This window comes from Carica papaya, chromosome 2 (assembly GCF_054855325.1).
Source record: "Carica papaya isolate Zhongbai chromosome 2, ASM5485532v1, whole genome shotgun sequence".
Lineage (NCBI taxonomy): Eukaryota > Viridiplantae > Streptophyta > Magnoliopsida > Brassicales > Caricaceae > Carica > Carica papaya.
The window spans coordinates 7,140,511-7,157,166 of NC_142310.1; the positions used below are offsets into that span (position 1 = coordinate 7,140,511).

General features: G+C 35.5%; 1 protein-coding gene across 2 annotated transcripts; it reads left to right on the forward strand.

Moving 5' to 3' along the window:
- Nucleotides 1–9,368: 9,368 nt before the first annotated feature.
- Nucleotides 9,369–16,618, forward strand: TADA (tRNA arginine adenosine deaminase). 2 transcript variants are annotated; one of them, XM_088213043.1, is made up of 4 exons: nucleotides 9,370–13,388; nucleotides 13,467–13,554; nucleotides 15,107–15,234; nucleotides 15,959–16,618. In XM_088213043.1, exons 1-4 carry the CDS (start codon nucleotides 9,628–9,630, stop codon nucleotides 16,224–16,226), a joined length of 4,245 nt encoding a protein of 1,414 aa, XP_088069169.1. In that variant the 5' UTR covers nucleotides 9,370–9,627; the 3' UTR covers nucleotides 16,227–16,618. The 2 variants fall into 2 exon arrangements, with proteins under 2 accessions (XP_088069170.1, XP_088069169.1); XM_088213044.1 differs by lacking the exon at nucleotides 15,959–16,618 and having other exon boundaries at nucleotides 9,369–13,388; nucleotides 13,493–13,554.
- The last annotated feature ends 38 nt before the right edge of the window (nucleotides 16,619–16,656 follow it).

A 16,656-nucleotide genomic window follows, 5' to 3' on the forward strand; every position in this document is an offset into this window, starting at 1 on the left:
TGAGATGCTGGAGAGACTCATTTTTACCAAGCAAGCCCGAAATGAAAAGAGGGAGTTGTCTGATCATCTCCTGCTGCCACATTTTAAGCCACCCTTGCAACGAAAAGATCTAGAGCCACCCCAGTACAAACCTGCTCCTCCATTGTGTCATCTGATAATGCTATAGTATAATCTAGTGTCTCTACCATATCATCCGGCACCACTACAAGGCCACCCGGTTCCTCTTTAACACAATCCAGTCTTTCTTCCACAAGACCCAATTCCACCAATGATGGACCTAGACTACATTAAAATGTACAAAAAACTAAATTCATATATCTTTACAAGGGTATTCTCCTTCGAAAAGGTCGAGTATTAGTTAACTGAGAGAGAAAATGCCTTCGCAACTCAGGTGGTTACTGAATAAAAGGTTGTACTTGCCACCTACATACTCGTGGGAGAGGCAGGTCACTAGTGGCAGGTTAAACAGGCCACCTTGCCCGTTTCAGTCACTTAGGAATAGTTTTTGATGACCTTCAATACAGAGTACCTCCCAGAGCACCTACAACATTTAAATAAAATGGAGTTTGCACACATAATTTAAGGTGATATGACTGTATCAGAGTATGTCTGGAAGTTTTTAGAGTTGGGTCGTTATTTTTCCGAAAGTATGATGGATGAAGACAGGAAGATAAAAAAGTTCGAATGGGGCCTCCGTCTTGAGATTAGATAGCAGCTATATGTATTTGAGCTCAACACCTACTCAGCCGTTTTGGCCAATACACAGCTAGTGGAGAGAAATCTTCATATCTTCCCTCTAGCAATGGGGAATCCCAGACCCCTAGTCTCACATCGTAGACCAACACCCACTGTACCAGTTTAGCAGAACAAGAGACCTAGGTTAGTGACTCAAGCTCCTTTTTAGGCTCCAACAACAGGACGCGGTAGGACTTGTCAGCACTGTAGTGAAAATCATGGGACCGATCCTGCTATCATCTCAACAATACCTGTTGTATATATGGGAGTGTCCAACACTATGCGAGAAAATGCTTGCGAAATTATAATCAAACCAGGCCTCCTATCTAGGATAAAATTTACAACCTCACCCAACAGAATACTGAAGCCAACCCAAACGTGATATAGGGTATGGACACTATCTGTAATCACTTTGCATATGTTTTGATTGATATTGGTGTCTCACATTCGTTTGTCTCATATATTTTTGCACAAAACCTAAATGTATTATCCGAAAAACTTGATTTTATGTTATTTATGTCTATTATTAGAAGTAGCACACTACTAGGGGAGGTTATATACAAAGCTTGTATCATGAACATAGCATATAGAAAACTCATGAACATAGCAGATAGAAAACTAAGTGTAGACCTGATAGAGATTGATACGGGAGACTTTGATGTAATTCTGAACATGAATTGGTTAGTGGCGTATCACGCCATCATAGATTGTTTTCATAAGAAACTTATATTCAACCATCCTAACGAATAGTCATTTACAAGTTAATAAAAGTTTTAAATATTATTTCTTTATGACAATTTTCTTATTCCATAACGTTTTAACTCGGTTGTCTTCTCTACTCAGTGCCATATAGGAGGTCACGCGGGCGATTTGCATACCTTGCAATTGGACGACCCATGATCGATCCCGCGCGCATGGATAACCCAAATTTATTTCCACTTAGGCGTGATCGGACAATCGAGATTAATCGTGATGAATGGTTCAGATTCATTTCTTTCTTCGGCACGATGAGACGGACGAGATCGATCGTGATAGATGACCTAGATCAACGAGGAATGAGTATAAATACTTTGCATCATACGAGAACCCAAAACCTAGCCGCCAACCCTCGCAGGAGAAAAAGAACTAGACGTCGGAGAAGGAGGCTGACCGCCGACTGTTGCTACACTGGAGCCATTGTCGGCTGCCAAAAAAGGCAAAAATACTCCCTGCCTGCTCGGAATTCGATTCTAAGTACTCTTGTGGTCAAATCAGAGCAAGAGGGACGGTGGGTGAGCCGAAAACTACGGGTAAACCTCGGTGGAGCCGCCGTTGCTAAAATCCTAAAATATCTCTGATAAGCCCCTTCCTTCTTCCCGTTTCACATAATTTTTCTATCATTGTATTCACCGTCCTTTTCTTTATAGGTTATCAGAAGAAATAATCTCAACCGCGAAGGAAGACCGGTAGAGCTGTCGCACCTGGAGGTCCCTCCCTGCTGATAGGTTCGATTTTTAAAGTTTTTCGGGCAATCGAGACCCACTAACATATTTTTTTGCAGGGATACGTACAAAACTGGCTAGGTCGAGGTGAATCACTGCCATGCTGGAATCTTAAAATTGGCCAAAATGAGTTTTGGACATCAATTTTATATTTTTAGAATATTTTTATATATGTGACGAGTGTTTTGGATTCTACAAAAAAATTTAAGAAATCTGATACCCGTTAGGAAGCGTAGTAGACAGCTCGACATCTTGAAACACTAATCCAAGTAAAGATCCCTCCTATTCTCCGTTATGGTAAATTGGGGCTTAACGATGTATAATTTTGTATTTTTATGAAAAATTAAAAAACTCTAAAAATTTACAGGTTACTAGTGGAGCCGGAACTAGTTAGTTTACAATTATCTTGATTTTTTATTTATTTTCCTATACTGTCCTACTTACTTGATTTTTGTATAGTACATATTATTAATTTATAGTTTTAATGGTTTTATCAACTTATCCCGTTATTTTGGTTATACTGTCAGCATGAATGTAGTTTAGTTTATCTGTAAATGTGATATGAGATATTGGTATACATTTGTTAGTTGTTTATCAATGAAACTCTGTATGTGAAAGACTTACTGGTTACCCAAAAAAATGGCATATGGACTCGGTACATAGGAAACCCTATTGTGAACGTTACCTTAGTCGGATGGGGCTGGAAAGTCATTTACCGGAAAGGTTTGGAAGATATGGTTCACCCTTATACCAGACGAGGTATCGAAACGATGGAATGTTTGACGCCCATTATCAGACGGGGTATGGAGATGGTAAGTTAATTATAAAATTGGATATTAGGTTCACGAGTAAGGGGGACATCCCTATGAACTCCTAGGGTACCAGTAAGCATGTAAGAAAAAAAGTTATTATCTCTTGTTCTCTTATGCATGAAAGTGAAAAGTAGTATAGCTATAGGTCTTCATAAGTTATTTTTGAAAAACTTATTACAGTAAGTATCAAATAAACGTCTTCAAGTTTAAAGGTATTTAAATAAAGTAAGGACTCCATTAGTTGTTTTTCTTATTTTTACGAATCTTCAGTTTTCTGTATTTGTTATTAATGTGATATTCTCACTGAACTAGTATAACTCACTATTTCATTAATCATTTCAGATCAAGAGGATTAGAATTCAGATTACGAGGATCAGAATTCATATCACGATCAGTAAAAAGGGTTGTGAGTAGTTCACCACCGAACTCCCTTCAAGTACTAGTGAAGGTTGTCATATGGTACTTTTGTATTTGCTATTTATTTCGTTTCTTTAATTACCGTTTGTCTTTCAGAAGGAACATTCCTGTAACCATATTGTGCATTCTAAATTCTTGTGTAATAAATATAAACTATAACTCTATTAGTCGCTTCTACATTTAATTTTATGAATTCATTTTCCTTAAGGTTCCAGACCTTGACTATGAATGATATAATTTTGGTAGAGATAGTTTGTCATTAATGAGTATACTTTCTTAATAAAAATATGATTTACATGGTTGTTTAAAATAAAATTTCTACTGTTCTATCTAATATAATATTTTTTTATAAAAAAAATCAAATGTGAAAATATTTAAAATTTAGATGTTTAAAAAAAATAGTTACTTGCTTAATGAAGCAATTAAGTTTAAATATAATGACTCTTTATATGACAAAATTAGTTCTATAGACAGTGACATTATTCATTAAAATTCAAGGGGTAGTATTACATGTTGATGTATACCTATTCTTTTAATATGATAAAATTATGTACTCGTAATGATATCGTATGTTATTTAACCTTTGGACACAAGGTGAATGGTGGAGATTGCGATGTGAGTATGATTTGATGTCAATTTTTTTTTTTTGGGTGTGAAAGGTATTATGACAGTATATTTTAAGATTTTATCAGTAAATAAAAAAAAATCAATGAACTTGATTAGCAGCTTGAGTTGGTACTTTTATTTAAATGTATATATTTGAATGAGTTATTTTCTAGACGACAATTTAAATTGGAGCTTGATTGTCTTTGATTCTTATCGGGTTAGGAAAAAAATTAATACTAACTTATTAAGAGTTGATATATCTTGCAACATAAAAATAAATTATTATTTTAATAATGTTCTGTTTTGCTTAACTATAGTGATAGTGCATAAAGGTTTGCTTATTTATTTTTCTTTTATTATTATTATTATTTAATATGTTAGGATCATTTCTTATTTATAAGTTTATGATATTAAATTTACAGCACATAATTTTAAAATATAAAATGTCTCTATACATTCAAATTCTGTAAGATTTAACCAAAAAAAAAAAAAGAAATTTTAAGTATTTATATAAATAATAATAATAAAAAAAACTTGTGACCCTTTTTAAGTGAAAGTCTAAACCAAATAATGTGATTTATTTATTTTTATTTGAAAGAGTAGTTTCATTCATTAATCATCATGGTCCCAACAATCAAAATCAAGGGAACCACAAAAGATGGCTCTTGGCCAAAAGTAAAACCATATCAAATATATGTAAGATGTCACTAATACAACCTAATTATATTGTCTTAAATATTTTATGAGCTTATTTCAAATGGTCACGATTTTTATGAGGTAGTTTCAATGTCTACCGATATATATATTGGACTCCAAAGAGGAATTTTCCATAATTGCTTTTTTAATTTTGTTTTTGATTTATGTATTTTCCTATCCTACAAAAAGTTAACATAAATTGATAAAAAAAATATTTGAAATAACAAGAAAAACCATTTGTTTAAAACAAAACTTTTAATTACAAATATTTTCTTTTTAATTTTAGTATTATAAGTTCTAAGTAAATTTTTACATAAGCTCACGTGAAATTCAATCATTTCGAAACAATTCTAATGATAATTTTTTATATATATAAACTCTTTTTAGAGTCAACATTTGGGATACGAATTCATGTAATTAACTAATTAGGCCACTAAATGAAAATTAAATTAAATGAATTTTTAAATTATCCATTTAATTAAAAACAAAAAAGGTGGGTTTTGTAACGACTCCGAAAATTTAAAAAGAAAATATATATAAAGAATATAAGTGCGGAAGCGAAATATAAGGTTCTGGTTAATATCTCTTACACAATAACTTAAACGTACTAACAATACCGAAAATAAGTCATCCAAAGGAAAATACTAGAAATGAAAAACTATAAAAGTAACTAATAAACATCTAGGTATCTACTCGCCGTCTTCTTGTAGATCGGGCTTGGGAACCAAGTCCTCCTGATCTGAAATAGTTAAGTAAGGAATGAACTATACTAGTCTAGTAAAAACATCACACTATATCACTGTCACAGAAGTAAATGTTGGTAGAAAACCAAAAATAACTAATGGAGTACAAATTTTCAATAAATCTATTTATTAATAATTAAACCATTTACCGTCCACTTATCTCAGTGGGATTTATAAAAACGACCAATGGAAACAATAATATCATAAATATCATGAATTCATACATAAACTGTATCATAGTACATGTTATACTTTTACATTTCAATCATCAAACAACAGTTATCCCCTTTTCATCAGCTTACTAGTATCCATTGGAATCCATAGGGGTCTCCACTACACGTGAACCATTCCTTTAACAAACTTAATTTCTAGGGCCGTACCCATACCCCGTCCGGTATGGACGCCAAATAATAAACCTCAATATCTCGTCCGGTATGAGAGTGAAGCGGGTCGTCCTCACACCCCGTCCGGTATGGGCGTCAAAATATTTAAAGTCTCCATACCCCGTCCGGTATGAGACAATGTTTCCGGTAAGGTTCTCTATGGACCCGGTTCGTCCACCATCTCTCAGAATATCTAGTGAGGTTGTCAATTTATCCATTTATCAATTCACATACTTTTTCTATTTTTTTTCTTAGTTTTCCATTTTCCACATAAACTTGGATACTTAAACAAGTAACGAGCATCCAACAAGGCAAGCATATCATCGAATTCACAAAATTAAGTCGAAATGAAGTAAGCAATGATTCATGCATTCAGGACCATATAATAAATAAAACAGATACCATAATACATTTAAACTGTAAAATAAATCAAACAAAAATTGGCAGAGAAATATGTCCAGTTCGGGCTCCATTAACAACCGTAATAATTATATATATCTATTTAATTCGTACAAATACAGTTTTATCATTTATTAGACTTTAATCCCGTGATAAAAAATAGGGTGAGGGGTCCTTACTTGATTCGAAGTCGAAAACCAAATTTTCACTGCGCCTACGGGCAGTTCCTAGGTTCTCTGAATTTTTTTTTCGGAAACTGAAACGCGCTTACGGTACCTACACATGTCCCAAATAACTCAAAAATCAGACCCAAGGCCTATTCGGCCAATTTCGGAATTGAGCCGCTATGCTCCGGCGACGACGTCGCCGCTGATCCGCCTCGGGTTGGCCGTTTTCGGTCATTTTCAACCAAATTCGACCAAACTTGCATCGGTTCCTGTGATAAAACACCCATAGGGCCCTCGATGAGCCGAAAAAACACCAAAAATTAAAACTTACCGGCGGCGGGGCTCTCCGGTACGGTGGCTCCTCTGGCTCGAGTAGCGATTTGGTGTTTTAGTTCGGTCAACTTGTAAATGAAGGAACGGTGGTGACAATGGTGTAAAAATTACGTCGAATGAGAATCGAGAAGGGCCTCATTGGAGGCAAAAATTGAGAAAACTCGCGGTGGCGCCGCTGGGCTTCGGCAGCGTTTTTCGGCTAATTGGCCGGTGTTTTGGCTCCGATTTGGCCACAGGTGGGTTTAGGATCAAATTCTGAGCCAATAGGAGAATTTTTACCTCGTTTGGCAGCTGGAAAGTGCTCTGATGCGCGACGGGTGGCGGCGGTTGGCTCCCTGGCGGCTGGGCTGTCTTCTTCGACGAGGGCTCTGGCGGCTAGGGTTAAGGTTTGGGTGTGGATGAGATTATTTATAACATTCCGCTTTCAATCTGGGCTGTCCGTGCGCGTGCAATCTGGGCCATCTGTGCGCGCGAGAACGGATTTCAGCTGTTCGATCGCGCGCATGTGGCTCCCTTCCGCGTGACCTCCTGCGTCAGCGTCTCTGCCACGCGGCGCATTTTGGTTGGCCGAGGCTGCTGACGTGGCGCAATTCTTCTAAATTACGTTTTAACCTCCGATTTTTAAATTTTCTTTCAAAAATACCCCAAAATCTAAATTTTCACCTATTTTTTTCAAATTTGCTTTCAATTAAATCCCTAAAATAATTTTACCAATTTTTATTATATTTATTATTATTATTTCTATTTAATATAAATTAAGGTAATTTAAAATAAATTAAATTCTATTAACACTTAATTATATTTATTTAGAATTAATTAAAAATAATACAATAAAATAATAATAATAATAATAATAAAAATAAATTTTTTTTGGGTGTTGCAGGTTTGGTTTTGATTATTTGACGAATATTCCCTTCCCAAAAGACATAATAATACTATTGATTATATTGGTGACCTATTTAATATATGAAAAGTCAACAATTACGACTTCAGATTTTTTGAAACGACCAACCACCGACGTCGTTTTATTAAATTATTATCCTTTTTTTTTTCTTTTGAAAAATAAAATATATGATAAAATTAATACCATAATAATTTATGAGCTAATTATTCAACCTTAATTACTGCAAAAAAAAAAAATTAATTAGTTAATTTTTAATTTTATTAATTTCTTATGTCTTTCTTTTAATTTTAATTTTATTAATTTCACAAGTGGGAAATATCTTAAAATTATATATAACGATGATCTTATATATTAATTTAATTTGTTTTGGTTTAAATGTTCATAATAAGTAATTTATATTTCACAAATTTATTTTAATTATGCTAATTAAAATTTTGATATTTTATTTTCAATTAAAATATTAAATTAGTCATGTATTATTTTATATTTAAATACAAAGTTTGATATTTTCTAATACGAATAAAGATTTCACTTATATGCAATAAATTATAGTAATTTGATATTTATGTTTAATAATATTTAAAAAATTAAATGAGATTTTTATCATTTTTGGTATGATTGATGACAATAATTATGTGTTGAAAACTTTAGTCTCTCATTTAAGTGATGAATGTAATTAAAAAAAGAGTCATCATATGCGGCTCACTAAGATTAATCAACAAGTGTGTGATCACAATCACAATTATTTCAAATATTATTTCACACTTAATTAATCTTCTAGAATTATATTATATTACATATATTAATGAAGAAGAGTTGACCGTTGGTTATATTATCAATTGCAAGAGACTAGTCTATAATAATAATAATAATAATATTAAATAAAAATAAGCATTTTATATTAAAATTTGTAAATAGGAAGAAATTTAAATCAAAATTTGTTACCTTATATAATATTATATAATACAAACAAGAAATTGAATTGACATCTTTATTTCCCACAATCAAATGTGAAAGACATATACATTTTAGTTAATTGTAATTTATATGTTAGAAATGTTCAATAAATTGTATAAATTAAAGAAAGTTCAACACACGGTATTCATTTTGTTGGCATTAATTAACCATATTTGTAATTCATCATCTACCTAATATTAAAATTGCTAATACATTTTAATTACAAATTACAATTGTATAATTATCATTCTCAAATAAAATAGCCCATCAATTTATTGATACATTTATGCTTTATAAAGATATAAAATATCGTTCTAATATTTTATTTTTTAACATCAATTGGTTAGAACACCGAGTTCTATAAGATAAAAATTACAGTTTCGAATTCCATCGGTCCTAATGAATCTAAAATCATGCATCAATTTCTCAGTTTCTATGAATAAAGAATATAAATGATAGAATTGATTTCTGAAAGTGTTTTTTTTCTTCTAACTTTATACTTAATGATGATGATATTAATCTAGTTCGTAACTAAGATCAAAATTTATGTGAACAAAATAAATGGAGCAAATGAAAATGAAATAGAAATAAAAGCAGGGAATTGATAAACCCAAGCCCATTCCCTGGATTCGGTCAGAGGAAGAAAGCAAACGCGGGAAGTTTCAGAAACGAAGGGAGACACAGAAATCGGCCCATGGACTTTTAACTCCAATCTTAAATCGTCAGAGTTAGCCATCGTAGCAAGCCAACTCGCTCCAATCTGAACTACTCAGGATCCCCAGCTCACCCCAAACCAGATGAGGAAACAATCTCCTCTTCGTTCGAGGCTCTGATCCGAGTAGAGTAACTGCAAATCTGATCTAACGCCACACACATGAAGCACTTTACCCTGATTTCACCTTCAGTTTCAGCTCAGAAAACCCACCAAAATCCACATCTCCCGTCGAGGTAACTCTCTCTTTCTCTCTCTCTCCAGCAACAGAGTGACAGAGATATGCATAACTCATACATTAGCTCAACGGTACTATCACTTAGGAGTAAAGGGTCTTTCTCATTTTCAATCAATGACTACTCTAACTTACTGAGTGAAAGATTTGATACAACCCCGTCATCCTCATCTAATTGTTGTTCATGCTGCTCTTGTTGTACATCATGTGCCACCCATAATAAGTTGTATATAAACCCTTGCTTTGTGCCTGGGTTGAGGCAATCCACACTTATTCAGTGGCCTACTCGTAGAAGAAGGTTGGTCTTGGCTGGTGGGAACGGTTACTTTTATCGCTTTCCAGTTTATGATCTTGATAGAGATTATTACCAGGTATCTTGTTCTGTTAAGGAGAGCTATGGTTGTGGAACTACTGACAGAAGGACTGGGAGATTTAGATGCAGGGTTTTCGAGGAAAAGAATGATGGGTATCAGTTAGATTGTGTAGATGATGCCGAGGCTGTAATTAGCTTGTTGAGTGAAGAACTCGGGGAGGAATGTTTAGGTAGTAGGGAGAGAAGTGAGATTTCATATAAGAAAGTGGAGGTGAAGAAGAGAAGCAAACCCAGAGGCGAATGTTACCTCAAGAATAACAAGAGAGCAGAAGTGGAGAGGAGATTGAATTCAGGTAAAAGAGGCTATAGAGGAAATAGAAAGAGAGTAGAAATAGGGAGCAAAGAGGATAATGGTCATGAAAATTATGAGGGAAAGAAGTTAACTTTTGAGTCAGACTTGTTGGAGAGTGACTCGAGGTGTCAATATGGTTCAGTCACATTGCAATCGAAAGGGGAGGTTCATGGCAGGAATGAAGACAGGGAAGATTCCTCGAGAGAGGAAGGTCATCGGGGGAGGAGGAAAAGTTCTAGTTGTTCATCATACTATTCATTTTCATCTTTGGAGAACTTTGAAAGTGACACAGAAGTTAAGGATGAGGATTTCGGATTTGTGGAAGAAGTTTCAAGCTCAATTGATGACTTAGGAAGTGGTACAGGGGGTCAGTCTGAGGTTCGAGCTCTTGAAGAATTTAGAAGACATAGGAGTGATAAGGCTGCAGGTGAGGAAATTTTAGAACAGAAGTATAGTGCAGCAGGAAATAATATTGACCGGGATTCCCCAAAAATGTTAGAAAAGAGGCTTATTGAAGTAACAGTTAGAGAAAAACAATCTAGAGAGGGATCTTCAACTAAAGAAGGAAAAATGTTAAGGACTAGTCATGAAGGATATGTGAAGGCCTCTAGTCCTCAAAAGCATTTTGGTGTTGATGAAAAGGAATCAGTTTTTACTGTGAATTTGGACCACAGAAGAAAAAAGCAGCATATACAGCAGATCTGTGGTAATGATGCTAAAATGATCACTCATTCACAAAAGCGATTTAGTGGCAGAGAAGAAAAGATGATGGGAGTGGACTCAGATCTGGGAAAAAGAACCGAGCATTCAGTTGGCTATGTTGATGATAAAATTGACTCAATGAGAAAGTCACAGCAGCTCGTTGAAAAAACAGAAATTCAAGATGCTGGGGCTAAAAGAATTTCTCATTCACAAAGACATTCTGAAGCTAGAATGAAGACTGCAGATGATAACAGGAATCTGGTTCAGAGTTCAGTTCAAGGAACAGCAGGAAGACGGCTGCAAGATTCTCAAAGGATGATTCACCAAGTTGACTTGGAAAGAAAATCTGAAGTTCATGATACCAACATTAGAAGATCGTCTGTTTCACACTCTGAAACTCATATTAAGAGCCAGGAAATAAATACAAATTTTGTATCTAGCTCAGAAGCAGAAGGGAAACAGCAGTATTCCTTTATAGATCAAAAGCCTCTTAAGAGAGTTGAATCTGGACAAGGCACCTTGGATGCCACCAATCTATCAGTATCTTCTGCTGGAAATGTACTAACTGTTACAGATTCTCAAAAGACTACAGAAAAGAGGATAATTAGCCAAGAAAATGTTTTGACATCAGTTGTGAAACCAATAGGAAAAGCACGAGAACAACCAGATCAGACTGATGAAAGAGTGGTGCAAACTAGCTTGGGAAAAAAGATCCAACAGCCTATTAGATTATCAAGTTCTCGTCAAAAGGCCTCTAAAGCGGTCTCTAGTTCCCAAGCATCTTTGACACTGGTTTCTGAGGAAAGAATGCAGCAGATTACTGCAGGAGACAGGGATAAGAGAAGTTCACAAGCAATACTGATGCCTCCTCCATCTCAATTGGTTGATAGAGGTAAGGTGCTGGGCTATCCAATCAGTGAAACTGCAATGCAGGAGGTTTCCTCTGAAACATCAGAAGGGGTTGCTAGTGCATTATACACGTATTCAAGAACAAGTCCATCTATACATGGTGAATCATATGGCAGAAACAGAAGGGATGCAGTTTCTCAAGAGTCTTTAATGTCTGCCTCCAAAGAAGATGCTTTAGGTTCAGCTGAACGGTTAGAGCAATCATCCATGCAAATAATAGGGGAGTTTGTTGAGAAGGTAAGGCATGAAGTATCAATTTCAGAAGTCCAAGGGGTGAAGAAAACTTCTGACAATGAACTTACATCTGAAGAGAAGCATAGACAGAAGAGTTTGGGTCGATATGGTTCTGGAGACTCAAAGCGATCATCTGGAGGTGCTGGAGCAAAGGGGCCGTCAGATGAGATGTGGGATGTAACAGACCCATCTGTTCAGAAATTCCAGGCAGATGTGGCAGAGGGAACCTCAGCCACAGAAAATGCAATTATAAAGAGAACTGACAGATCCTTGTGGGCTATTATTGCTGATGTAGTCCGACTAAGGTGGGGTTCACGTGCTGGAAATTGCAGTTCGGCTGGAAAGTCTGGTGGAAAAAGTTCATCAACTGAGTCTGTAAGCAGTGAGGCATGGTTTTCTGGACGTGAAGCTGATGAGAAGAGTGACGAAACTGTCAAAAGGGAAAAAAGCATGCAACAAGAGGGTGCACTTCTACGTCAGGTAGAAGTAGGTCAAACTTGTTCTCAAATTCAAGGAGAATCATCTGAACCAGCCAGATCAAAGGAGACAATGAAACATCACAAAGGAGGTGCATTACCGGCTTTGAGCATGTTAGAAAGTGGATCTACACCTAGAGTTTCTTGCTCAACCTCTGCTGAGGCAAGGCTTGATTGGAATTCAGGTGGAAGCTTTCATGGCAAAGATAGAGGCACTCATGGACTTCTTTTTGAAGAAGTATCAGAATCTGGAAAGCTTGTTGTGTCTGGTAGTGGCTCAATGGAGCAGGTAAAGCAACCTGATAGTTTGAGTTTAATTGAACAATCGGAAAGTGGATTTACATCAGAAGTTACTGGCTCAACTTCTGCCGAGGCAGAATTTGGTTGGAATTTAGATGGAAGTTCTCATGGCACCAATTCTGAGATGGCACCGGAAACATCGTTATCTTTACAAGAGAGAAGCATTCATGGATCTTCGCTTATGAAAGAAGTATCAGAAGCTGGTAACATTATTATCTCTGGTAGTGGGTCCAGGGAGCAGATAAAGCAACCTGATAGTCTGATTATAAACGAACAATTGGGCTCTTTAGGGAAGGATGGCGAGTTAAAACAAAGGAAGCTTCAGAGGAACAAACAAGTCCTGAGAGATAGATTTGATGAATGGGAAGAAGCGTACGTACTTGAAACCGAGCAGCGGAAAAATGATGAAATGTTCATGAGGGAAGCATTATTGGAAGCCAATAAGGCTGCTGATATCTGGGAGGTTCCTGTTGGGGCTGTCCTAGTACAAGAGGGGAAGATTATTGCTCGTGGTTGTAACCTGTAAGTTTTATAATTTTAATTGAAGCACAGTTGTTACTTAATTTCTTTTGAGTAATTTACATAGAAATTATGTTATAGAGTAGAGGAGTTACGGGACTCAACAGCCCATGCAGAAATGATTTGTATACGGGAGGCTTCAAAACTACTTAACTCATGGAGACTTGCGGTAACTTCTATCTATTTTAAACTCTTTTTTTTTTAATTTATATATTTTCATCTTTACTTTATTTACTTATTTTATATTCTTCCAGGAATGTATTATTAGTTTAGTATAATGATGTGTCAGTGAGTCTAATCTAAAGATTGGGTCCTTCACATGTTTAACAAGCAATGTGGTTAGAGTATTACTCTCTAGAGTGGATTTGAAAGGTATTTTGAAAGAGCTGAATAGAATAACTTGTTCTCTGTAGAATGAAGACAAGACTTTGAGCTAATGCTGTTTAAGCAAAAATATGATGTAAACAGAACAAAAAAGAGTAAAGTACTTAAAGACAGACCAGAAGCCACACTAGCACATGGCAATGAGGTTTCCAACCTTTTGCTGCATGTAGTTAGTTGTGTGAAAATTATGGAACTATAATCAATCGGGAACAAGCAGTGGCTTTTATTGGGAAAAGTGCTGAAGTGTGTTCTCTTGAAGCCTGTTCATTAGTATACACTCTTATTGTACTAGTAAAGGGTCTGATCCAGGGAATAATTTTCCCTTGATGTTTTGCCTGCAAGGCATGATCATTTTGCTGAGAAAAAGTTCTAACTTAGTGATATGCATTTCTTCATAGTGACGTTGTAATGGATTTTAATCATTCTAATCGAGAGCAGCTCATCCATACCCTCCAACTTCGTCTGAAGTCCAAAATTTCTTGTATTGCTTATCATTGTTGTATTTAGTTACCGTATAAAAACAATCTGAAATGGAAAACCGATTTTTATTGTGTTGTCAAATTTATAGCTTTCAATTGATTTAGATTCACACTTAAATTGGGGTTCAGGAGCAAGATTAAATGGGGCACGGACTCTTTCTACCAGATTTTTCTTTGTGTACAGTTTTTCATTTGGATACGGAAAGACACACCTTTATCCCAGTCTTAAGAAGGTGATGGCAGTACTGGCTACTAAGTCTATCAAGACAACTTTTCTAACTTATTTGAGGGATATGAAGTCCAAAATTTCCTGTATTGCTTATCATTGTTGTATTTAGTTACCATATAAAAACAATCTGAAATGGAAAACCGATTTTTATAGCTTTCAATTGATTTAGATTCGCACTTAAATTGGGGTTCAGGAGCAAGATTAAATGGGGCACGGACTCTTTCTACCAGATTTTTCTTTGTGTACAGTTTTTCATCTGGATACAGAAAGGTGTTACCTTTATCCCAGTCTTAAGAAGGTGATGGCAGTACTGGCTACTAAGTCTATCAAGACAACTTTTCTAACTTATTTGGGATAGTATTGTGTTCTTAGTCTTCTAAATGGGTTTTTGAGGGATATACTTAGTTTGCAAAGGAATTGGAAGCTCTCTTCTGTTTATGCTTTTTGTTTTTTGGACAATACCTTATCCACTTGTCTTGTACTCTCTAGTAATAAAACATTCTTCCTATATATATACACATATATCTATATGTACATAATCACTTTGCTATCTCTGACTTATTTACGTGTAAGTTTATTGAATCTATCTGAGGGCACCTTGTTGGAAGATGACCATTTTTCCTTCTCAGGGTACTACTCTTTATGTAACACTTGAACCATGTCCCATGTGTGCTGGAGCAATTCTTCAAGCAAGAATTGACACACTTGTGTGGGGAGCTCCCAACAAGCTTCTTGGAGCTGACGGCAGTTGGATTAGGTTGGTAACTTCTCTATGGATTTCCACTGCAATTGAGAACTAATCTTGCTTAATGTTATATTTGACAGAAGATAGGTCTATTCTTCAATTTTTGTTTGCAGAAGTTATAATGGTCCCCCCACCCCCCAAAAAAGAAAACGAGTACATGGGTTGTGCATGCCTTTGGTGCATATACTTAATGATATTTTTACACTTTTTATTTCACAAAAAAAAGGAAAAAAGAAAGGAGCCTGATTTGTCCTTGTAATTTTAGATTGGGGCCCTTGTAGAACAAGCAGTTGTAATTGTGTTTTCTATCCTAAAATGACTGGGAAAAGATAAACAAGGTTCAAGTATGGATAGACCAAAATCTCCTGGTTTCTAGGTAGGGAGAGAGATTTATATTTAAATAATTTTATTGAGAAATCCTTAGATTGGGGTGATTTGGAAAAGTTGAGTTGATTTCTATATCGTAGTGGCAAACTTTTCATGTTTTGTTATGGGCTGGTTTACCTATTTAAAAGTATTTTCTGTAAAAGGTCTGTTTTTATTCCATTTCTTCTTAAAATTTAATGTTTGTCCATGAAAGAAAATGCTGAGCTAGTTTCACAGAATCTTGAACTTCATGAAACGGAAATAGTCAGAATGTTTAATGTTTTGTATAGTTGACAAATTGGTAAGAGATTCTATCTTTCTCTGTTTCCTTCCAAAGGGCCAACAAAGTTTAATGGATGGCATTATGCAGGCTTTTCCCTGATGGAGGAAATGGATCAGAGTTGAGTGATAAGCCAGCTGCTCCTGTCCATCCATTCCACCCAAAAATGAAAATCCGGAGAGGAGTATTGCCATCAGAGTGTGCTGATGTAATGCAGCAATTTTTTCAGCTGCGGAGAAGGAAGAAGGAGAAGAATGCAGAAACATCGCCCCCACCTTCTTGTCTTCCTATTAGGGGCCATCCATCAAAAGCCCTGGCTAAGATGCACGATATCTTCCACATCATGTTTTGTTTATAAGGGTCTTCAAACCTTGTTTCTTGCTGTTGGTAAAAATAGGTGCACAAAAGAAATATTAATCATCATGGGTTAACACATTCTTCAAAAGATCTATACCTTTATGAGCATGAATATGATGTTCGGGATGGACCAGCTGAAGTATCTTGTTGGAAAGCCGGCCTTTTCTGAAACCTACAGAGTATGTCTTAATTTGATCAAATGACACGACTGAGAATATATACCTTCTGCTGTAAATTGTAAAACCTCCTGGGACTGGATTGGCTGAAAGTTATTTATACCCGTCTATTCTTTGTTTATAAGATTTTGGGGGAAAATTTATTACTTCAGCTCAAGCTGTAATATTAAATTCTTCAATTGCTTCTCCCTTAAAAGAAAAGAACTTTTGTTTGGCATTCTCTTGTTTTTGTGAATCAGATGAATAGAATATTTG